At 47.2% G+C, this 24,517-nt stretch overlaps 2 protein-coding genes across 2 annotated transcripts; both read left to right on the top strand.

Annotated features, from left to right (window-relative positions):
- Positions 1-2,401: 2,401 nt before the first annotated feature.
- On the top strand, positions 2,402-3,346 carry LOC118538944 (uncharacterized). Its single transcript, XM_036097260.2, has one exon. It carries the CDS (start codon positions 2,402-2,404, stop codon positions 3,344-3,346), a length of 945 nt encoding a protein of 314 aa, XP_035953153.2.
- Positions 3,347-17,989: 14,643 nt separating this feature from the next.
- On the top strand, positions 17,990-19,027 carry LOC118538930 (uncharacterized). The gene is made up of 2 exons (XM_078062465.1): positions 17,990-18,832; positions 18,875-19,027. The coding sequence occupies exons 1-2, from the start codon at positions 17,990-17,992 to the stop codon at positions 19,025-19,027; spliced, it is 996 nt and encodes a 331-aa protein (XP_077918591.1).
- The last annotated feature ends 5,490 nt before the right edge of the window (positions 19,028-24,517 follow it).

Below are 24,517 nucleotides of genomic sequence, written 5' to 3'. Positions count from 1 at the left end.
TTCCTTCCCCTCACACCCCTCATCAAGATTCATCCACTGCACCTCATGAAAAGCCACTCGGAGATGCCAGATCGCCTCTCGGAGATGCCAGATCGCCTCTCTGAAGCCGCCCCGTCTCCACATGTTGGCCCTCAGTGCTCAGGCTCATTAGTAGCCTTCAGAAGCTTTGCACAGACATTTTTGTATCTTATCCAGCTTTTCGAGCCGTCCTCAGCCGGCATGCATACGTCTTGGCAGAGGCTGCCGCATCATAGACGGCAAACGTTGCCCTCGCCCTACCCTGCCACGCACGTCCAGCTTACAGACCAGTTCCTATATCTCCAGAAGGGCCAGACGCTGAGCACAGAGGGCCAGGCTCAGAGTTACACCACTTTTATAATCCAAGACATGAAGAAAGACAACTCAGCCATAGTTTAGTTGAATTCCTAGAACCCCTTTCTTCCCCAGCATGAACATCCTCACAGGTGAGAGGCCTGGGGTGAGAACCACTGCTGGAGATGGAATGTCCAGGAAGGGTGAGAATGGGAGCCCATGAATGCAGCAGGGGCAGCACACACTGCCCAGCGCCCCCAGAGCCCTCCCACTGGGGTGTGGCGCCACTCCTCTGGGCCCGGTGTTGCTGAGCCTGTTCTTCACTGCCACCATGGGGCACCAAGTGCCTGCCTCCCCTGGCCAGCAGGCCTCCATGGGGCCATGACCCGTGCACCCATGCATTCTCCAGCTTGCCACCGTTTCCAGCACATGGGGGGATTGGCTCCACAGTGAATAAATTCATGCTTGGAAGGTAAAAGGACCAGAAAGGATGGAATTTATTTAGCAGAGGGAAGCAAAACCACTTGGTGGCCACTTGGATATTATTTGCAGAAGAAAGAAAGGGGTTTGGATAACTTGGGATGACTTTTAGGTTTCTGGCTGGGCTGACCCAAGGAATGCAAGTTGGTACAACCACTTTGGAAAACAGTGTGGAGGTGCCTCAAAAAATTAAAAATAGAGCTACCCTGTGACCCAGCAATTGCACTACTGGTTATTTACTCCGAAGACACAGATGTAGTGAAAAGAAGGGCCATATGCACCCCAATGTTCATAGCAGCAATGTCCACAATAGCCAAACTGTGGAAAGGGCTGAGATGCCCTTCAACAGATGAATGGATCAAGAAGATGTGGTCCATATGTACAATGGAATATTACTCAGCCATCAGAAAGGACGAATACTTTTACATCAACATGGATGGGACTGGAGGAGATTATGCTAAGTGAAATAAGTCAAGCAGAGTAAGTCAATTATCATATGGTTTCACTTATTTGTGGAACATAAGGAATAGCATGGAGGACATAGGAGAAGGAAGGGAAAAATGAAGGGAGGGAAATCGGAGGGGGAGATGAACCATGAGAGACTATGGATTCTGAGAAACAAACAGGGTTTTAGAGGGGAGGGTGGTGGGGGGATGGGTTAGCCCGGTGATGGGTATTAAGGAGGGCACGTACTGCATGGAGCACTGGGTGTTATACGAAAACAATGAATCATAGATCACTACATCAAAAATAATGAGGTATTGTATGGTGACTAACATAACATAATAAAATAAAACTATATTTAAAAAAAATCAAGAAAATCAACAGGAAACACAAAAGCAACCATTGTTTTTCCTATGGAGGATTTTTGGGGGCTGCACTTCCTATAGGGGAGAAAATAGGGCGCTCCAGTTTGTACTCAAGGTTTGCAGGGTTTGGGGTGTAAGAAGGCCGTGGACAGATGCAGAATCCATGGGCTTGGTGAGTGGTCAGGCAGAAGTGGCCCACATGGCCACCCAAGGACATGGAAAGTGTGGCCACCTGATTGTCCCACCTTCACCTGCTCGCCACCTGCACATGCCCTCAGGGGAACTCGCCGCACCAGAGAGAGGACCAGGGAGTCACAACCAGAACATGTCTGGCTCTACACCCTCTCTTTCTCCGGCAGCTGCGCCACCCTGACGAGCAGAGGCCCCTGTGTGCACAAGACCCACCCAGGTGTCCACAAAGGGGCGGTTAGGATTCGAATAGATGCATTTCTTATGCAGCCAATCTGGCCCCAGGACATGCTATTTACAGACTCACACCTTCTAGCTCAATGTATGTTCTGGACCAGAGGTAGCTTAGGATAAGTCAACAGACCCCAAAATATACTAGGAGTTTTATAGCTAAGCAAACGTCTCATGGACCCAAACATAGAGCTGGTGCTAATGAGAGTCCCCTGGGCTCCAAACACCAACAAGGAAGGGAGGGGAGCGGGGCCTGCTGCTGGAACAACACACACACCTGATATAAAAGCCGACAGACAGCTCAACCACCTCACACTCACACTCACACTCACATACACACACTCACACGCACACCCTCCTCCAGCCCCACCGCCCCCACCATGGCCGCGTCCACCCTGTCCGTCTGCTCCAGCGACCTGAGCTACGGCAGCCGCGTCTGCCTGCCCGGCTCCTGGGACTCCTGCCCCGACTCCTCCTGGCAGGTGGACGACTGCCCAGAGAGCTGCTGCGAGCCCCCCTGCCGCGCCCCCCGCTGTTGCCAGTCCAGCGGCTGCACCCCGGCCTCCTGCCTGACCCTCCTCTGCACCCCCGTGAGCTGCGGGTCCAGCCCCTGCCAATCAGCCTGCACCAGCTCCTGCCGGCCCCCCTGCTGCAGCTCCTCCCCCTGCCAGGAAGCCTGCGGCGCGTCCGTCTGCCGCACCCCTGTCTGCTGCAGGCCCGTCTGCTGCACCCCTGTCTGCTGCCAGACCTCCCCCTGCTCGGCCTCCTCATGCTGCCAACAGTCTAGCTGCCAGCCCTCCTGCTGCAGCTCCTCCCCCTGCCAGGAAGCCTGCGGTCCGTCCGTCTGCTGCACCCCTGTCTGCTGCAGGCCCGTCTACTGCACCCCTGTCTGCTGCGAGGCCTCCCCCTGCTCAGCCCCCTCCTGCTGCCGGCCCAGCCCCTGCTCCTCGTCCTGCTGCAGACCCTCCTCCTGCGTGTCCCTGCTCTGCCGGCCCGTGTGCAGGCCCACCTGCTGCGTGCCCACCTCCTGCCAGCCCAGCTGCTGCCGCCGGGCCTCCTGCGTGTCCCTGCTCTGCCAGCCCGTGGGCCCCCGCCAGGCCTGCTGCGTGCCCACCTCCTCCTGCCAGCCCAGCTGCTGCCGCCGGGCCTCCTGCGTGTCCCTGCTCTGCCGGCCCGTGGGCCCCCGCCAGGCCTGCTGCGTGCCCACCTCCTCCTGCCAGCCCAACTGCTGCCGCCGGGCCTCCTGCGTGTCCCTGCTCTGCCGGCCCGTGGGCCCCCGCCAGGCCTGCTGCGTGCCCACCTCGGCCCAGAAGTCCTGCTGCTGAGTGATCTTCTTAAGGGAACTCCAAAGCTCAAGAGCTCATCTGCACGGCCTGGATTTTTTATTAAGCACTAAGACAAGTGTCTAGTCCCCTTCCCTGGACCCTGCGGTGGACACTGGTCACCCGTTCCCCACTGTGCATTTGTCCCTCTGACTTTCCTCAAGTACTAACTTTTCCCAAGTCAACATGCCCTGCCTCCTCCCCTGGGTTGGCAGTGACCCCGGCAAGGCCAGCTGGGCTCCCCCAAGCCTTTGAACCGTATGTGCAGTGAAGGGAGAGAAGATCAGATATCTCCTCCAGAGCTGTGTCTCGTCACTGCCACTGGACCCGGCGTAGCCCTGGCCCCTGCACTGACACCTGAGCTGGTTTCTCCATCACCCTTCACTCTGTGAGCTGTCAATCCCTCCAATAAATTCATATTTTGATTGGTTTAACCAGATTTCATGTCTGTGGTTTCCAACAAAGACCCCTCCGCTACACCCCCCGCGTAAGGGTGGTCTGTGGTTATTCCCCAGCCACCACGTGCCTGCCCTTCAGTAGAGTCCAGGAGGTGCCTCCAGCGACATGTATGTCTGGCACATGGACACACATTCAAGGACATACAGGCTGAATAGTCTGATGGCAGCACCTGGGGAAGAGCCACCCTTCAGGCGTGACTTCCTTGAACCCAGACTGTCTCCAGCCCCCGCACTCCAGAAGGATGGACTCCACAGGCCCGTGTAGTTAAGAGCCAGCACCACAGGCCAGGGACAGCTGTCCTTAGGCCTGTTCACAAGGTGGGCCCTTGGGTGGTGTCTGGGAATGTGGATTTGGGGAGGGTTTCCAGCCATATGATAGGAGGGCCTCACTGGGCATAAACTGTACAAATACTATGGCTTGTGCTAAATACCCACTCTTCCTGGGGATCTGGAATTTTCATACAAGCCAGGCAGAGGGTGCCCACATAACGCGGCCCTGATAAAAACCCTAGGTGCTGACCTCTGGCGAGCTCCCTGGGGGTGACACATCCTACATGTTGTCACAGCTCCCGGCTTTGGGGTTAGGCATGTCTTGTGGGACCTCAATGGACAGAGCTCTGGAAATGTGTGCCCAGTATCCCCCGGCTTCTCCCCATGCACCTTTGCCCGGGGCTGATTTGCTCTGTGTGCTGAGTCCTGGGAGGTCCCCTAGCAAATCACCAAATCCTGGGGACTCCCACACCCATCAGCCTAGCAGAAATGTTTGAGTCTGATGACAGCAAGCATGTCCGGGAGGGTAGAAACAAGGTCTGCTCTGTGCTGCAGGTGAGAGTCTTCATGTTTCAGAGCAAGTTGGTACATCCAGAAAAGCTGAACCTGTGCACATCCTACACCCCAGGGCGGCTCTCCTGGAGAAGACCTCACGTGTGTGCACATAAAAGGCATCAAAAACACGTGGATTAGTTCACCACAGAGTTTGGAGGGCCTAAATGTTAAACACCATGAGATGCCCTTCAGTAGGAGAATGGACAACCAGATCACAGCACAAAAAGAAGGCAGCTGACTGGGTGTCTGTATGGGGAAAACAAACTTTGCCTACTTCCTCACATCATGCACAAAATTAATGGTTGGAGGGCAAGAATATTAGAGCTTAATGCAGAAGGTAAAATAGTGGAGGTCCAAAAGGATACACAGGAGAATATCTTCACAACGTGTGGTAGGCAAAGATGTCAAAAACACTAAACATAAAAGGAAAGAGTCAGGGGCACCTGGGTGGCTCAGTCAGTTCAGTGTCCAACTCTTGGTTTTGACTCAGATCGTGATCTCATGGGTGGTGGGACTGAGCCCCATGTTGGGCTCCTTGCTCAGTGGGGAGTCTGCTTGAAGTTTCTATCCCTCTACCCCTCCCCCCACTCACACGCTCTCACACTCTCTCTCTCTCTAAAACATAAAAAAATAAGTCTTAAAAAAAAAGAAAGAGTCATTACACTGGACTTCATTAAAATTAGAAATTACTATTCATCAAAGGACACAATGAATATCACAACACATCCATTAGGATGCCTCAAGTTAGCAAGTCTAACTACCCTGAGTGTCAGCGAGGATGTGGAGAAACTGAAACATACACATTTGCTAGAGGGAATGTAAATGGGTATGGTCACTTTGGAACTGGTTTGGCAGTCTCTCAATCATACACCAATCATGTGGCCCAGACATCCCACTCCTGGCTTTTTACCCAAGAGAAGTAGCCACACAAGTCCACACAAAGAATTGTTCATGAATGTTCATACCAGCCGTATGTGCATCAACAGCTGAGCGGATAAACAAATTGTGTTATATACACACAATGGAATACTACTCAGCACAAAAAGAAGGCAACCATATACATATTTATATATCTCAATACACTCGGGGAAGACACCAAACCCTGAGAGTTCATACTATATAATTTAATTTATGTGAAACTGTAGAGAACACAAATCTGGCCTAGATGGGAAGGAATTCTGTAGTTTCCTGGGGCCAGGGTCCAACGGGGTGGGATTAAGAACACATGGGAAATTTTCGGGATGATGGAGAAGTTCTGTATCTTGCTTGTGGCAGTGGTCACACAGGTGCATATTTTCCCAAAACTAAGCAAATAGAAACTTTAGATAGGTACATGTTAGGGTGTGTAAATCATACTTTAATAAAGTTGACTTTTTAAAAAGGACACCATCAAGAGGATGAGAAATACAAGTCCCTGACTTGGAAGAGTTGTGTGTAACACTCATACCAATGGAGTGCTGAAGAACTTGTATCAGTTCTTCCCAGTTCTGTGTTCAGAACATCACAATGAGAGCTGTGGTGTAACTATATCATAGGAACTGGCACATGGAACAAATCAGAGCTTTTTTTGTTTTGTTTTATAAAGAGCCAGTTATTAAACATTTATCACACACCACTGTATATATACAACAATTAACTCACATTGGGATATATAATAAATTTTTATAAGTCAATGAGAAATACAAATAATCTTACTTTTAAAAAACCAAGCAGGGGCGCCTGGGTGGCTCAGTTGGTTAAGTGACTGCCTTCGGCTCAGGTCATGATCCTGGAGTCCCTGGATCGAGTCCCACATCGGGCTCCCTGCTCGGCAGGGAGTCTGCTTCTCCCTCTGACCCTCCCCCCTCTCATGTGCTCTCTCTCTCTCTCATTCTCTCTGTCTCAAATAAATAAATAAAATCTTTATAAAAAACCAAGCAAATGACTTGAACATGCACCTCAGAAGAAAAGATATCCAGGGGGCCTGGGTGGCTCAGTTGGTTAAGTGACTGCCTTCAGCTCAGGTCATGATCCTGGAGTCCCGGGATTGAGTCCCGCATTGGGGTCCCTGCTCAGCAGGGAGTCTGCTTCTCCCTCTGACCCTCCCCCCTCTCATGCTCTCTCTCTCTCATTCTCTCTCTCAAATAAATAAATAAAATCTTTAAAAAAAAAAAAGATATCCAAATATTCAGTGAGCAGCTTTAGTCATTGGGAATGTAAATTAATGCAATGATGTGGTATCGCTACACCATTTCCAAAATGGGTAAAATTTTAAAAGGCTGACAATACCTCATTTTATAAAGGACATGGAGTGACTACAAGTCATAAGATTGGCCAGTGGGAATGTAAATATCTTTAGAAAACCGTTGGACAAAACATAAGCTAAACTGCCCATGTGCCTATCATTCGACCCAGAAATTCCACTTGTGGGTGCACACTGAAGAAAGATTGGCAAATATGTCCACCCAAAACAAAATGCACAAGAATTTTTATAGCAGCATCATTAATATTAGCCAAATTCTGAAAATAATCTAAATCTTTATTATTGGGAAAGAGAATGAATCAATAATGCATAGCAAGGTTTAATGTAGCAACTTGTAGCACAGCAAAAAAAATGAATGAACTACTGAATCTGCCGCCACGTGGGTGCTTATCACAGACATTCTGTTGAGCAAAAGGAGCCATAAACTAAGGAGTAGATAGAATAGGCAAAACCAATCCATGGGGAAAGAAGGTAGAGTAGTGACTCCTTGGGGGAGGTGGGTTAACTGAGAAACAGCACAAGGGAACATTTGAAATTCTGGAAATATTCTATGTCTTCAACAAAATATTCTAAGGAATAACTCTTCTAATCCAGAAAATTATACCCAGCTAAATTATCAATCAAGAATAAGGGCAGAATAAGGTCATTTTTAGTTATGCTATGCTCAAAAATTTATCTCCCATGCACCCATTTTCAGAAAGCTACCAGAGGGTGTGCTCCACCCAAATAAAGGCATAAACCCAGAAAGGAAAGGACACCACATTCAGGAAATAAGAAGCCCAGGGTAGGAGAGAGATGGAGGAAAATCCAAAGACAATGGTGAGAGGACATCCCTGGATGACACCTATGTATGCACCTGTGCAGCCAAGGGAATAGACAGCAGACATCAGCCCACAAATAGAGGGAGCTCTTGGAGAGACATTTCCACCAAATAAAGGAAGCTGGTAGATGACCTGACATGTTCAACCCTCTTGAGTGGAGCTTGGGGATAAATTAGTCAGAGGATTTGAAGAAGATTTAATGATAGGTACACAGAGAAAGAAGCAAATAAACATAAGAAGCAATTGTTAACTCTAAAAAAGGAAAAACACAAGCAAAAACAAAACATGTACAAGTGAGGAAATTAAATCTGGCCCCACTACACAGAACTGGCTATGAACAACACGTCCTGGTTAAAATGATACAGGTTTGACAATGACTTAACCAAATATTGGGATATTACTGCCTTCTGAGGCTGGGAAGAGGAACTTTTCATGAGGATTGGGGGGAAACAAGAGAAAGTGCCTTCATCCACAACAGAAAACCACATCATATCTAAAACTGAAAACTCAAGGGGGGGGTGGGGAAGATGGCAGTGGAGTAGGAGGGCCCTAGGTTCACCTCATCGCATGAATATAATTAGATAATTCATCCTAAATACCCCAGAAATTGATCTGAAGACTGGCAGAACAAACTCCACAACTAATGGGAGAGAAGAAGCCACATCAAAGAAGGTGGAAGTGCAGAGATGTGGCTTGGGAGAGAAAAAGATCATGGCCACTGCAGTGGGGAGGGAGCTGTGGTTATGGAGAGGGGCAACAGACAGACTAGCACACAGGGGAGCACCCAGGGAAAATGAATCCCCATGGCAATTGGCACGGAAAGCAAGAGGGTCAGAATTTCATGAGTTCTTACAACCAGCAGGGCTTAGAGCCTGAAGTTTTAAAGGTCAGTGTGCTTGGCTCTGGGAGAGCCTGGAGGATATTGGGGCTGCTCTTGGAGAAAATGCAAGGCAAACAACCCTCGGACATACAGCATGGAAACAGTGATCTGAAGAACATCTAAGGCACACAGTGGGGAGGTTATTTGCTCACCTAGGAGCACATCCCAGAGAAGCAGCATTTAATGGAGAGACCCCTCTGTGAATAAAGGAACTGGCAGGTGCCATTTCCCTCCCATATCCCTCAGTATAAGCACAGGGCTACCTGCAAAAACCAGCCCAGTGATGACACTGGTTACCTAGCTTGCTTACACCAAACCCCACATCCCCTGTGATCCAGAAGAGCCACCATTCCCAGTCATGCTCACCTAGGTTCCAGTGCAGTGGGCCCCCTCATCCAGAAGACCAGCCCAAATGTCTACTCACACTACATCCCAATACGGGAGTCTCGTGGAGTTTCAGTTCTGGTAGTGGTGGTGACAGGTCTCATTTCACAAGCAGACCATAGCACAGCTAATTCAAATATGCCACATTCAGGACAGGGACCAAACACTGACGACAACAGATAAAGAAAGCCTAGAGATGACTGGCCTGAAGGATAAAGTGGCCAGGACACAACAGCAGAGCATATGCAGCACACACAGGAGAGAGTCCCTGAAGCACCAAGCCCTGGGGAATAGGGGACACTATATGGTAGGGCACTACAGGACCTCTTCTTCATAAAGTCATTACCTTCAAAAACAGGAGACACAGCTAACTTTCCTAACACAGAGAAGGTACAGAAAGCTAGACAAAATGAGGAGACAGAGGAATTTGTCCCAAATGAAAGAACAGGACAAGGCCACAGCCAGAGATCTAAGTGAAACAGATATAATGGAAAAAATTTTAAGATTTATTTATTTATTTTTAGAAAGGGAGAGAGAGAGCATGAGTGGGGGAAGGAGCAGAGGGAGAGGGACAAGCAGACTCCATGCTGAGCCCAGAGTCTGACATGGGGCTTGATCCCATGACCCTGAGATCATGACATGAGCCAAAATCAAGAGTCAGACACTTAACTGACTGAGCCACACTGGTGCCCTGCCTGATGGAAAATTTAAGGCAATGATCGTAAGGATACTTACTGGACTTGAGAAAAGATTGGAGGACATCAGTGAGACAATTAACACAGAGATAAGGAGTAACAACAGAGATAAAGAGCTTGTTAAACAAAATGAGAAACAGGCTTGATGGAATGAACAGCAGGCTGGAAGAAGTAGAAGAATGAATTAATGACCTAGAAGACAGAGTACTGGAAAGTAATGAAGCTGAACAAAAGAGAGAAAAAAGGATTATGGAACATAAAAATAGACCTAAGAAATCAGTGACTCCATAAAATGTAATAACACTTGTATTATAGAAGAAGAAGAGAGAGAAAAAGGGGCAGAGAATTTATTTGAAGATATAATAGCTGAGGGGTGCCTGGGTGGCTCAGTTGGTTAACCATCTGCCTTCAGCTCAAGTCATGATCCCAGGGTCCTAAGATTGAGTCCTGCATCAGGTTCCCTGCTCAGCGAGGACCCTGGTTCTCCCTCTCCCCTCTGCCTGCTCTTCTCGCTTTCTCTCATAAATAAATAAATAAATAAATAAATAAATAAATAAATAAATCTTTTTTTTAAAAAGATATAATAGCTGAAAACTTCTTTCATTAAGGAAGGAAACAGGAATTCAGATCCAAGGAGTACAGAGAACTCCCACCAAAATCAAGAAAAACAGATCCACACTAAGAAATGTTGTAATTAAAATGACAAACATGGGGCGCCTGGGTGGCTCAGTTGGTTAAGCAACTGCCTTCGGCTCAGGTCATGATCCTGGAGTCCCGGGATCGAGTCCCGCATCGGGCTCCCTGCTCGGCAGGGAGTCTGCTTCTCCCTCTGGCCCTCCCCCCTCTCATGCTCTCTCTCTCATTCTCTCTCTCTCAAATAAATAAATAAAATCTTTAAAAAAAAATAAAATAAAATAAAAAAATAAATAAATAAAATGACAAACATAGTGATAAAGATAAATATATTAAAAGCAGCAAGACAAAAGAAGACAGTAAATTACAAGGGAAAACACATAAGGCTAGTGGGGGATTTTTCAGCAGAAACTTTACAAGCCAGAAGGGAGGGGCATGATGTATTCAAAGTGCTGAATGGGAAAAATCTGCAGCCAAGAATACTCTGTCCAGCAAGGCTATCATTCAGAATAGAAGCAGAGATAGTTTCCTAGGCAAACAAAACCTAAGCTAGCCCTGCAAGAAATATTAAAGTGGACTCTTTGAGTAGGAAGGAAAGACTAAAGAGACAGAATGAAGGCAGGAAGCACAAAAGCAGTAAAAATGAATATTTCTATAAAAAATCAGTCAAGGGGGCGCCTGGGTGGCTCAGTTGTTAAGCGTCTGCCCTTCGGCTCAGGTCAGGATCCCAGGATCCTGGGATCAAGCCCCACATCAGGCTCTCTGCTCGGCAGGAAGCCTGCGTCTCCCTTCCCCACTCTTCCTGTTTGTGTTCCTGCTCTTGCTGTCTCTCTGTCAAATAAATAAATAATCTTAAAAATAAATAAATAAATAAATAGTCAGCCAAAGAACGTACAAAATAAAAGGATGTAAAATATAACAACATACACCTAAAATTCAAATTTGTGACCATCAACTTAATATAGACTGTTATTTGCAGAAGAGGATATATACAACCTAAACCATATATCAAAACCACTAACAAATATGCAAAGAATAAAGGGAAAGAAATCCAAGTATATCACTAAAGAAAACCAGCAAATCATGAGAGAGAAAGACAAAAAAAGGATCAGAGAAAATATTCAGAAACAACCACAAAACATTAAAAAGTCACTAAGTATGTATCTGTCAATAATTACTCTGAATGTAAATGGACTAAACACTCCAATCAAAAGACACATGATGTCAGAATGTATAAAAAAAAAAAAATAAGACCCATCCATATGCTGCCTACAAGAGTCTCATTTTAGATGTAAAGATACCTGCAGACTGAAAGTGAGGAGATGGAGAAACATCTATCATGTAAATGGATGTCAAAAGAAAGCCAGTGTAGCCATACTTAGACAAACTAGATTTGAAACCAAAGACTGTAATAAGAGATGAAGAAGGGCACTATATCATAATAAGGGGGACAATCCAACAAGAAGATCAGAAGATCTAACAACAGTAAATATTTATGCCCCTAACTTGGGAGCACCCAAATATATACAACAGTTAATAACAAACATAAAGGAACTCATTGATAATAATATAATAGTAGTAAGGGACTTTAACACACCACTAATAGCAATGGACAGATCATCTAAGCAGAAAATCAAGAAGGAAACAATGGCTTTGAATGACATGCTGCGCCAGATGGACCTCATAGATATATTCAGAACATTTCATCCTAAAGCAGCAGAATACACATTCTTCTCGAGTGCACATGGAACATTCTCCAGAATAGATCACATACTGGGACACAAATCAGCCTTCAACAAGTACAAAAAGAGTGAGATAACCACATCAAAAACTAATGATGTATTGTTTGGTGACTAACATAACATAATAAAATTTAAAAAAAAAAAGAAAAGAAAAAGAGTGAGATACCATGCATATTCTCAACCACAACACTGTGAAATTTGAAGTCAAACACAAGAAAAAATTTGGAAAGACACAAATACATGGAGGTTAAAGAACACCCTACTAAAGAATGAATGGGTTAACCAGGAAATTAAAGAAGAAATAAGAAAATACATGGAAGCAAATGAAAATGAAAACATGACAGTCCAAAACCTTTGGGCTGCAGCAAAGGTGGTCCTAAGAGAAAAGTATATTGCAATACAGGCTTACCTCAAGAAGCAAAAAAAAATCTCAAATACACAACCTAACCTTACACTCAAAGGAGCTAGAAAAGGAACAACAAATGAAGCTTAAAGCTGGCAGAGGAAGGGAAATAATAAAGATTAGAGCAGAAATAAATGATACAGAAACTAAAAAAACAGACAACAGATCAATGCAACCAGAAGCTGTTTCTTTGAAAAAAAAACAATAAAATTAATAAATCCCTAGGCAGACACATCAAAAAAAAAAAAAAAAAAAGAGAGAGAGAGAAAGATAGAAAGGAACCCAAAAAATAAAAGCGCAAATGAGAGAGGAGAAATAATAACAAACCCCACAGGCATACAAACAATTATAAGAGAATATCATGAAAAACCATATGCCGACAAAGTAACACCCTAGAAGAAATGGATAAATTCCTAGAAACATACAAACTACCAAAACTGAAATAGGAAGAAATAGAAAACCTGAACAGACCCATAACCAGCAAAGAAATTGAATCAATAATTTAAAAACCCCCAACAAACAAAAGTCCAGGACCAGATGGCTTCCCAGGGGAATTCTACCAGACATTTGAAGAGTTAATAGCCATTCTTCTCAAACTATTTCAAAAGATAGAAAAGGAAGGAAAACTTCCAAATTCATTCTATGAGGCCAGCATTACCCTAATACCAAAACCAGATAAAGACACTGCTAAAAAATAGAACTACAGGCCAATATCCCTGATGAACATGGATGTAAACATTCTCAATAAGATACTAGCAAACTGAATCCAACAATACGTTAGCCCAGTGATGGGTATTAAGGAGGGGACGAATTGCATGGAGCACTGGGTGTTATATGCAAACTATGAATCATGGAACACTACATCAAAAACTAATGATGTACTGTATGGTGACTAACATAACATAATAAAAAAAATTTTTAAAATCACTCATCACGATCGAGTGGGATTTATTCAATATAAAGGATGGTTCAATATTTGCAAATCAATCAACATGATACAGCACATCAATAAGAGAAAGGATAAGAACCATGTGATCATTTCAAAAGACGCAGAAAAAGCATTTGACAAAGTACAACATCCATTCATGATAAAATCCTCAACAAAGTAGGGATAGAGGGAACATACCTCAACATAATAAAGGCCATATAAGAAAATCCACAGTGAACATCATCTTCAACAGGGAAAAATACAACAGGGATGTCCACTCTCAACACTGTTATTCAATATAGTGCTAAAGTCCTAGCCTCAGTAATCAGGCAACAAAAAGAAATAAAAATCATCCAAATCAGCAAGAAAGAAGTCAAACTTTCACTATTTGTAGACAACAGATACTCTATATAGAAAACCCAAAAGATGCCACCAAAAAACTGCTAAAACTGATTCACGAATTTGGTAAAGTGGCAGGATACAAAATCAATGTACAGAAATCTGTTGTATTTCTACACATCAGTAATGAAACAGTAGAAAGAGAAATTAAGGAATCAATCACACTTACAATTGCATCAAAAATAATAAGATACCGGGGTGCCTGGGTGGCTCAGTCAGTTAAGCATCCAACTCTTGATTTTGGCTCAGATCATGATCTCAGGGTGGTGAGATCAAGCCCTGAGTCAGCCTCCCCACTCAGCAGGGAGTCTGCTTAAGATTCCCTCTCTGTCTCTTCTATCCTTCCCCACTGCTCATGAGCTCTCTCTCTCACTCTCTTTCTCAAATAAATAATCTTAAAAAAAAAAAAAGACTGTCTCTTTTGCTGTGCAGAAGATTTTTATCTTGATTAAGTCCCAAAAGTTCATTTTCATTTTTGTTTCCCTTGCCTTTGGGGACATGTCTTGAAAGAAGTTGCTGCAGCCGATGTCGAAGAGGTTACTGCCTATGTTCTCCTCTAGGATTTTGATGGATTCCTGTCTCACATTGAGGTCTTTCATCCATTTTGAGTTTATCTTTGTGTATGGTGTAAGAGAATGGTCGAATTTCATTCTTCTGTATATAGCTGTCCAATTTTTCCAGCACTATTTATTGAAGAGACTGTCTTTTTTCCATTGCATATTTTTTCCTGCTTTGTCAAAGATTATTTGACCATAGAGTTGAGGGTCCAAATCTGGGCTCTCTATTCTGTTCCATGGTCTACGCGTCTGTTTTTGTGCCAGTACGATAAAAAGTCAATGAAACAAAGAGGCAACCCACGGAATGGGAGAAAATTTTTGCAAATCACACTACAGATAAAGGGCTGGTATCCAAGATCTATAAAGAACTTCTCAAACTCAACACCCAAAAAACAAATAATCAAGTCAATAAATGGGCAGAAGACATGAACAGACACTTCTCAAAAGAAGACATACAAATGGCTAAGAGACACATGAAAAAATTTTCATCATCATTAGCCATCAGGGAAATTCAAATCAAGACCACATTGAGATACCACCTTACACCAGTTAGAATGGCAAAAATTGACAAGGCAAGAAACAACAAATGTTGGAGAGGTTGTGGAGAAAGGGGAACCCTCTTACACTGTTGGTGGGAATGCAAGTTGGTATAGCCACTTTGGAAAACAGTGTGGAGGTTCCTCAAAAAATTAAAAATAGAGTTAGCCTATGACCCAGCGATTGCACTCCTGGGTATTTACCCCACAGACACAGATGTAGTGAAAAGAAGGGCCATATGCACCTCAATGTTCATAGCAGTAATGTCCACAATAACCAAACTGTGGAAAGAGCTGAGATGCCCTTCAACAGACGAATGGATAAAGAAGATGTGGTTCATATATACAATGGAATATTACTCAGCCATCAGAAAGGACGAATACCCAACTTTTACGTCAACATGGATAGGACTGGAGGAGATTATGCTAAGTGAAATTAGTCAAGCAGAGAAAAACAATTATCATATGGTTTCACTTATTTGTGGAACATAAGGAATAGCATGGAAGACATTAGGAAAAGGAAGGGAAAAATGAAGGGGGGGAGAATCAGAGGGGGAGATGAACCATGAGAGACTATGGACTCCGAGAAACAAACTGAGGGTTTTAGTGGGGAGGGTGGTGGGGGGATGGGTTAGCCCAGTGATGGGTATTAAGGAGGGCATGTATTGCCTGGAGCACTGAGTGTTATATGAAAACAATGAATCATGGAACACTACATAAAAAAAAAAAAAAAGAAAGAAAGAAAGAAAGAAAGAAAGAAAGAAAGAAAGAAAGAAAGAAAGAAAGAAAGAAAGAAAAAGAAAGGAAAAAAATAATAAGATACTTGGGAATAAACCTAGCCAAAGAGTTGAAAGACCTGTATTCTGAAAACTATAAAATGCTGAGGAAAGAAATTAAAGATGACACAAAGAAATGGAAAAACATTCCATGGTCATGGACTGGAAAAACAAATGTCATTAAAATGTCTGTACTCCCCAAAGCAATCTACACATTCAAAGCAATGCCTATCAAAGTACCACCAGCTTTTTTCACAGAGCTAGAACAAACAATCCTAACATTTGTATGGAACCACAAAAGACCTTGAATAGACAAAGCAATCTTGAAAAAGAAAAGCAAAGCTGGTGGCATCACAATTCCGGACTTCAAGCTCTATTACAAAGCTGTAGTCATCAAGACAGTATGGTATTGGCACAAAAATAGACACATAACTCAATAGAACAGAATAGAGAACCCAGAAATGGAACCTCACCTATATGGTCAACTAAACTTTGACAAAGCAGGAAAGAATATCCAAGAGAAAAAAGACAGTCTCTTCAACAAATGGTGTTGGGAAAATTGGACAGCCACATGCAGAAGAATGAAACTGGACCATTTCCTTACACCTTACACAAAAATAAATTCAAAATGGATGAAAGAACTAAATGTGAGACAGGAAACCATCAAAATCCTAGAGAACATAGGCAGTAATTTCTCTGACATCTGTGAAACCAACATGTTTCTAGATATGTTTATGCAGCAAGGAAAAGCAAATATAAACTATTGGGACTTCATCAAAATAAAAAGCTTCTGCACAGTAAAGGAAACAACCAACAAAACTAAAAGGCAACCTACAGAATGGGAGAAGATATTTGCAAATGACATATCTGATAAAGGGTTAGTATCCAAAATATATGAAGAACTTGTAAAACTCAACACCCAAAAAACAAATAATTCAACTGAAAAATGGGCAGAAGACAAGAACAGACATTTCTCCATAGAAGAGATCCAGATGGCCAACAGACACATGTGAAGATGCTCAACATCACTCAGCATCAGGGAAATATAAATCAAAACCACAATGAGATACCACTTCACACCTCTCAGAATGACTAAAAAAAAAAACACAAGAATAAAAAAACAGGTGTTGGCGAGGATGCAGAGAAATGGGAACCCTTGTGCACTGTTGGTGGGAATGCAAACTGATGCAGCCACTCTGGAAAATTGTATGGAGTTTCCTCAAGAAGTTAAAAATAGAGCTACCCTACAACCCAGCAATTGTACTACCGAGTATTTACCCAAAGAATACAAAAATACTAATTCAAGGGATACATGTATCCTGATGTTTATAACAGCATTATCTACAGTAACTAAACTATGGAAACATCCCAAATGTCCATGGACTGATGAACGGATAAAGAAGATGCGGTGTATATATACAATGGAACATTTTCAGCTATAAAAAAGAATGAAATCTTGCCATTTGCAATGACATGGATGGAGCTAAAGGGTATTATGCTAAGTGAAATAAGTCAGAGAAAGACAAATACCATATAATCTCACTCATATGTGGAATTTAAGAAACAAAACAAATGAGCAAAGGTGGAAAAAGAAAAGACAAACCGAGAAACAGACTCTTAACTCTAGAGAACACACTGAGGGTCACCAGAGGGAAGGTGTGTGGGGGGAGGGGAGAAATAGGTGATGGGGATTAGAGTGGGCACTTGTGATGAGCACTGGGTGATTAAAATAAAAACTTTAAAAAATTAAAAATTAAAAAAAATAATAAAACTGAAAACTCAGGAAAGAACAGAATACACACACCATTTGGTAATTGCGAGATAAAGAGGGGAATAACAACAGTGTCTGGGATGGACTGTGGGAGTCCCCCTCCAGGGTCTGCAGGTGCGGCAGGGGAGGGGGCAGGCCCCCGAGCCAACACACCCTTGTTCAGTGAGGAGTGTCTGGGCCATGTGTAGAGCAGACCAGAATTCACACCAGACACACAAGCAAAAATGGAAAGAGGACCCAGGTTTTAGACACATCCGACCATGAGCCAACCAACAGGAGCTCTGCATCCTAGTGTTTGCTTTCCGGACACAAGCAACCAGCCATCACCAGACACATTCAGAGTCTTGGGGATGGTGTTACAAACATCTTACAGCAAATAAACTAATAAAGGTTGTCAGGAAACACACTCTGAGCAATAACAAGGAAAAGGAAGGCTGGTCGAGACTCAGGTGAGGCTCAGTACCCCAAGGACAGATATAAAAGCCCGGATGCCCAGAGCACCTCACTCACACACCTGTCACACACATCCCCGTCCAGCTCACCTCCCAGCACAAAACTCCAGCATGGCTGACACCTGCTGCTCCCGGACTTACGTCATGGCCGAGTCCACCCTGTCCGTCTGCTCCAGCGACCTGAGCTACGGCAGCCGCGTCTGCTCACCTACCGCTTGCACCAGATCCTCCTGGCAGGTGGACGACTGCCCAGAGAGCTGCTGCGAGCCCCCCTGCCGCGCCCCCAGCTGTTGCCAGTCCAGCGGCTGCACCCCGGCCTCCTGCCTGACCCTCCTCTGCACCCCCGTGAGCTGCGGGTCCAGCCCCTGCCAATCAGCCTGCACCAGCTCCTGCTGGCCCTCCTGCTGCAGCTCCTCCCCCTGCCAGGAAGCCTGCGGCGCGTCCGTCTGCCGCACCCCTGTCTGCTGCACCCCTGTCTGCTGCACCCCTGTCTGCTGCACCCCTGTCTGCTGCAGGCCTGTCTGCCGCACCCCTGTCTGTCGCACCCCTGTCTGCTGCGAGCCCGTCTGCTGCAAGCCCGTCTGCCGCACCCCTGCCTGCTGCCAGGCCTCCCCCTGCTTGGCCTCCTCATGCTGCCAACAGTCTAGCTGCCGGCCCTCCTGCTGCAGCTCCTCCCCCTGCCAGGAAGCCTGCGGTCTGTCCGTCTGCCGCACCCCTGTCTGCTGCACCCCTGTCAGCTGCACCCCTGTCTGCCGCACCCCTGTCTGCTGCACCCCCGTCTGCTGCAAGCCCGTCTGCCGCACCCCTGTCTGCTGCACCCCCGTCTGCTGCAAGCCCGTCTGCCGCACCCCTGCCTGCTGCACCCCTGTCTGCCGCACCCCTGTCTGCTGCACCCCCGTCTGCTGCAAGCCCGTCTGCCGCACCCCTGTCTGCTGCACCCCTGTCAGCTGCACCCCTGTCTGCCGCACCCCTGCCTGCTGCATCCCCGTCTGCTGCAGGCCCGTCTGCTGCACCCCTGTCTGCTGCGAGGCCTCCCCCTGCTCAGCCCCCTCCTGCTGCCGGCCCAGCCCCTGCTCCTCGTCCTGCTGCAGACCCTCCTCCTGCGTGTCCCTGCTCTGCCGGCCCGTGGGCCCCCGCCAGGCCTGCTGCGTGCCCGCCTCGGCCCAGAAGTCCTGCTGCTGACGGGCACGTCCCCCCCGGGGCCAGCTGGGCTCAGGACCCACCCAGTGACGGTGGTCCTCCCAGCCCCCCTCAATCCAGTCCTGACCCCAGGACGGGGTCCCCCATGTGTCCACTCTCCTGACCTGACCTTGACCTCCTAGCTCCCAGGCACGCTGCCCCCGCTGCCCCCCGGGAGGTGCCTACACCTGTTCTGGTCCCCCGTCCTTCCCTCCCAGTTTCTCTGCTCGGGTCCCTTGGCCTCAGCTGCCGACCTGTCGGCACCTCCTCGGGCTCCCCAATAAACTCACTTCACCAACGGATCTGCTTCCTTTCATCGGACCCTCATGGGGGCGGGGGGATCCCAGGCTTTTGACCAGACACTGGTCTCCTCCCGCCGCGAGCATTTGTAGGAATGAGGGACTGAGAAATCGCGCAGGGCAGGGCCTGACTCCTCTGGGCAGGGCCCCGGGGTGGGAGTCGCCCTCGCCCAGGACGGTCAGTGCTGCTGGGCCCTGCGTGCCCAGGGCTTCCCGAGGCCGGGCACCTGCACACGGGTCGTGGTCTGGGGGTTCCCAGCCCCTGGCCCGTTTCCACCCACTGCCCCAGCTGGGCAAACCGGCCCCAGACAAGCGGGCCTGGGGGCTGCAGGCGGCACGGCCCCTGTGGGCCTGGGGTCCCCCTGGGGTCCTCCCGGGGGCTCTACCCGTTTCTCGGAAAGGTGGTGTCGTGGGGGAGGCACTGCTCCAAGCTCCTGAAGAAAACAACGAGGTTTGAAACAAAATATGAAGGGTGGGTGGCAGGACCCCAGGATCCCGTCCTGGGCTGGACTCAGGGCCATCGTCTGGTAGGTCCGGACTCCGCCTGGGAGCGTGAGGGACTCGGAGTGCTGGTGCGGGGCCTTCCCTGTGAACGGAGAACCCCGTCCGGCCTCCACTGCTGTGGACAGTGGCCTGCTCCGGCGTCGGGATGCCAGCGGCCTCGTGTGAGGACACTTGTGGGCAAGGCCGGGGACATCCAGCAGATCACCCGCCAGCATGGCTGCTACTGTCCCGCCCAGGCCCCCACCCCCACCCTAGGAACACTGGTCCTGAGTGGTTTGCACAAGTGACCTGTAATTCTCCAGGCTTTCCCCAGTCTCTTAGGCCATGCCACTGGTGAAGACCCTTCTGGTTTCGGTCCACACCACCCAGGGCCCTGTGCTCTGCCCATCCAGCCATGTAGACCCCTTGCGGGGGTGCTGATGAACTCCCACGCCCCACTTTGGTGATGGCGCCTGGAGTGTGTTTCATGCTCGGGCCCTCTGCGCTCTGTTGTCACCTCCCTCTAGAGTCTCACTTCCACAGCGTTCATGGTGTTGAACGCCCTGAGCCATGTACTATTCGTTCGATTTATTCACAATAAACACCACCGGCCTCACCCAGCCCTAGCCATTCTTGTGGGCCTGCACAACTACAAGCACCCAGAGGACGGGGGTTTAATCTCACAGCTGCTCTCTGAGGTCCGAGCTCCTCATCCCCTCTTTATGAGGAGGAAACTGAGGGATGAAGTGTTGGGAAAACACAGTAGCGAGACACCCATGTGGCTTGTTGCCAGGACATCATTAAAGCCGCCCAGGAAAGGGGCTTCTGACCAGCCTCGACCTCCACCCTGACCCCACCCAGCCCCAGGCCACCACCTGCCACACCGGCTGCTCGACAGGCTGACAGCCAGCCTGTCCCTGGCCCACCTGCTGCCCTCCCCCGGGCTCTGGGAGGGACCAGACCCCTGCCCGGACCCCCGCATGGCTCTGTTGTGCCAACTCTTCTGCTCCCAGCCCTCCCCCTGCAGCCCAGTGGGCTACATGCCCATGAGCTTCCCCTCGGGGTCCTGCCCGGCTCACTTAGACCATCACCGAAAGTACCCCTGCTTGCTGCTGAGCCAGGACCTCCCCAAGCCCACCCTGAACTCAGGAAGAGGCCACCAAGCCCAGCCCTTCCCTTTCACAGCCAGTGAATCGGTCATCATGAAACTCCTTCCAGGGATGACCCAGCCACATCTGCAACCCCCACAGAAAATGCCCCCAAAGCACCCCCAGGATGCACTGAAAGGTGGAGATCATGGACCCTGCTGGGTCTGACATGCAACCGGCAACCCGCTCAGCCCCACACCGCCCCAGGGTCGGTCAGAGGCACTGTCCCTCCGCGACTCCCTGTCCACAGAGTAACCCCACCGAGTACTTAAGTGTCTCGCACCCTTCCCCTCTGTTTCCTGTGGTGGTTTTGCTGACAAAGGGGACCCACAGGGGAACAGGGGGCTCAAGGGAGAAATGTGACCACTAGCCAGCACCCAAGGGTCTCTGCCACTCCTCTCTGGGGCTTATACTGCCACCTTTGGGGAACGGGGAGCTCCGCCTGCCAGCCATGTCTACCTCAGGTCATCACTCTGCTGCCTGGCCACCATCACAGGTCTGAAGCTTTGCTCCAGGAAAATCCTGTGGGCTGAGAACAAAGACTCCAACCCACAATGAGTAGAAGCAGCTCCTCCCCATGCACAGGTGTGGGCTGTCCCAGAGGTCAGCACAGGCCACAGTCTTGCTGGGGACAGGGGAGACTGGCAGTTGGCTTGTCCAGTGCCCGGATGGTCTTCTTGGGACAGGTGGGCATCCTGGACTCATGCCTACATTCACAGACACCAGAATGCCCTGTGTTCCAGCACTGGGCTATCTGCTGGGATGCAGAGGGCGAAGAACAGGACACAGCCTCTGGAGCTCCTGTCTGCTAGGTTGGCTTGGCAGAGAGCAGCTGGGAAAGGAAGACTGGGGACAGCAATAGTGGAGAAGGGCCAGAACAGTGTGAGAACATGTCCAGACCAGAAGGTGGGAGGAAATGTGAACACACATGTCCAGATGTAGCCAGATGCAGCTTCCCACACACATGAGCAAATCTGAGAATGAACACCTGGAACTGCAGAGCAATGGGTCAGATGGTGGAGGTGTAGAAATCACATTGCCCACAAGATGGTCTGGGTCCTCTTTTTTTATTATTTAAATTCAATTAGCTCATCATTAGTTTCAGATGTAGTGTCCAATGACTCATCAGTGTGTAATAATCCAGTCAAGAAACAGGCAGAAGACATGAACAGACATTTCTCCAAAGAAGACATGCAAATGGCCAACAGACACACATCACTTGTCATCAGGGTCTGGGTCCTCTTAATAACAGCATAGATTCACAGCATGGGGGCTTATATTTTTCTATCTTTGCCAACTTGATAAGGAATAATACCTTATCATTGCCTCTTTTACCTAGACACATAGCATCCCAAAGGGTGGATACACCATTATTGATTTATGCAAAAACAGGGGAATAGGCACTAAAGTCTCTCTAGTTTTGATTGTTACAAACAACACCATCATGAGCGTCCTCCCTGCTTACCTGTGTGCACTACTGTATGTTTTCACTGTGCCTAAATTCCTGGAAGTGGGACTTGCAGGTCAGAGTGTTTGCTGATCTTAAATTCTGAGAGATATCAACAAATGCCCTCAAAAGGACTTTTCAAAATTGTGCCTACTAAGAGTGATGTTGGAGAACATCAGGAATGGGGAACTCTAAGGGCCCACCTCCTCACCCCCACAGAAACACTGAAGACACTGGGAAAGCTGCGGGAATCAATTTCATCTGAACTGTGGAAAATGGTCAAAGGTTTACAACGACCAAGGGAAATCTTCATTAACACAAAAGCCACTGCACCTTGGTGGACTGGGTCCCAGTGAGGGCCCTGGTTCTGGAGGGAGAGAGTGGGCCCCATTCTCTGAGAAGTGTGGTTGTATTTGCAGTGGCTCTGGAGGTGCCCACACCAAGGGCTTGGCTTTATTTCTCGTAACTTATAACGCTTTCAAGGCAGAGAAGCAGCTACACAGAGAGTGTTTGTCAAATGAACCCATTGTTGCCTGGGAAAAGGGTATGGCAAACAGAAGACACACCAAAATGCTGAGGACAGAAAGCTGGGGAATGAAATGCTTGGAGGAATAAGGCTTTAGGGCTTCCACAGGTGGCTGGCAGTCCAGAAGACCCCACACATGCCCACAAGGGGCTCATGCTCAGAAAGGAACTGAGAAGGCCCTGAGCACTCACCACTGGCTACACATCCAGCTCTGACCGGCAGGAAGTGAAAGCAAAGGCAGAGCTGTGAACTGCCTGGCCCAAGGCTGTGGGCATGGTCCCAACATGCAAGCAGAGCCCAGCCACAAAGACTGGGGAAAAAATATTGTTTGGCTCCAGGTGTTTAAGGAACTCTCTGTCAAATCACTATCTGACCACTAGCTAATAGAACAGTGACCACACCTGACAAAGAGCGCAGTCATTACAAAATAATTTAGGTAAATGAAAGTTAAAAGAGGTCATTGCTAGGGGTTAGACCTGCCCTACAATAAATAATAATTCAGGCTGAAATAAAAGGACACTAAACAGAAACACAATGATAGGTCACAACAATCAGCAACAACAAACTATAAGGAAGGAGAGAATCTGATATTCAGAATTATCACATTATAATATTCAAAATGTCCAATTTTCAACAAAAACTATGAAGTATGCAAAGAAGGAAGAAAGGATGGCTCATTCACACGGAAAAAAGCAATTAGCAGGAAATGCCCCTCAGGAAGCCCAGGGATTGAACTTTCTAGACAAAACCTTTAAATAAACTCTCTTAATATCCTCTAAGAGTCAAAGAAAACCATGGACAAAGAACTAATAGAAACCAAGAGCATAATATTCACCAAATTGAGAATATCAATAAAGAGACAGAAGTATAAAAAAGGAACCAAATAAAAATTCTAGGGTTATTGAACCAATTGCAATAACTGAAATGATAACCTCACTAGAGGAGCTCAATAGCACATGTGAGCAGGCAGAAGAAAGAATTAGTAAATATGAAGACAGGACAGTTGAAATACTCCAGTCTGAGGAGTAGATGGGAAAAAGGAATAAGGATAAATGAACAGAGATAACAAGACCTGTGGGACACCATCAAGTAGACCAAAATGCACTTGACAGGAATCTCCAAAAGAGGGGAGAGAGAAAGAGGCAGAAAAAATATTTGAAGAAATAATGGCCAAAAACTTCAAAAAAAATATGATTCTACACAGCCAAGAAGTTCAATGAACTCCAAGTAGAATAATCCAGAGACATCCACATTAAGCTACATGATAACCAAACTATCCAAAGACAAAGAGAGAATCTTAAAAGCAGCAAGAGGGAAGATTAACGCCAATTCCTCATCAGAAATGTGAGGGCAGGAGGCAATGGGATGGAGTGTTTATTTTTTTTATTTTTTTAAAGATTTTATTTATTTATTTGACAGAGAGAGAGAGTGAGAGCAGGAACACAAGCAGGGGGAGTGAGAGAGGGAGAAGCAGGCTTCCTGCGGAGCAGGGAGCCTGATGCGGGGCTCAATCCCAAGACCCTGGGATCATGACCTGAGCTGAAGGCAGACGTTTAACGACTGAGCCACCCAGGCACCCCGGGATGGAGT

The sequence above is a fragment of the Halichoerus grypus genome, chromosome 1, assembly GCF_964656455.1.
Source record: "Halichoerus grypus chromosome 1, mHalGry1.hap1.1, whole genome shotgun sequence".
NCBI lineage: Eukaryota > Metazoa > Chordata > Mammalia > Carnivora > Phocidae > Halichoerus > Halichoerus grypus.
Note: the sequence above shows the minus strand (reverse complement) of the source record. Positions and strands in the feature narration are given on the sequence as shown.

Bases quoted from the DNA above. Each gene is read 5' to 3' on its own strand.
- LOC118538930 (XM_078062465.1), top strand. From the start codon at position 17,990: ATGGCCGAGTCCACCCTGTCCGTCTGCTCCAGCGACCTGAGCTACGGC. The intron at 18,833-18,874 runs GTCTGCTGCAGG...GTCTGCTGCGAG, and splicing joins CCCCTGCCTGCTGCATCCCC to GCCTCCCCCTGCTCAGCCCC.
- LOC118538944 (XM_036097260.2), top strand. From the start codon at position 2,402: ATGGCCGCGTCCACCCTGTCCGTCTGCTCCAGCGACCTGAGCTACGGC.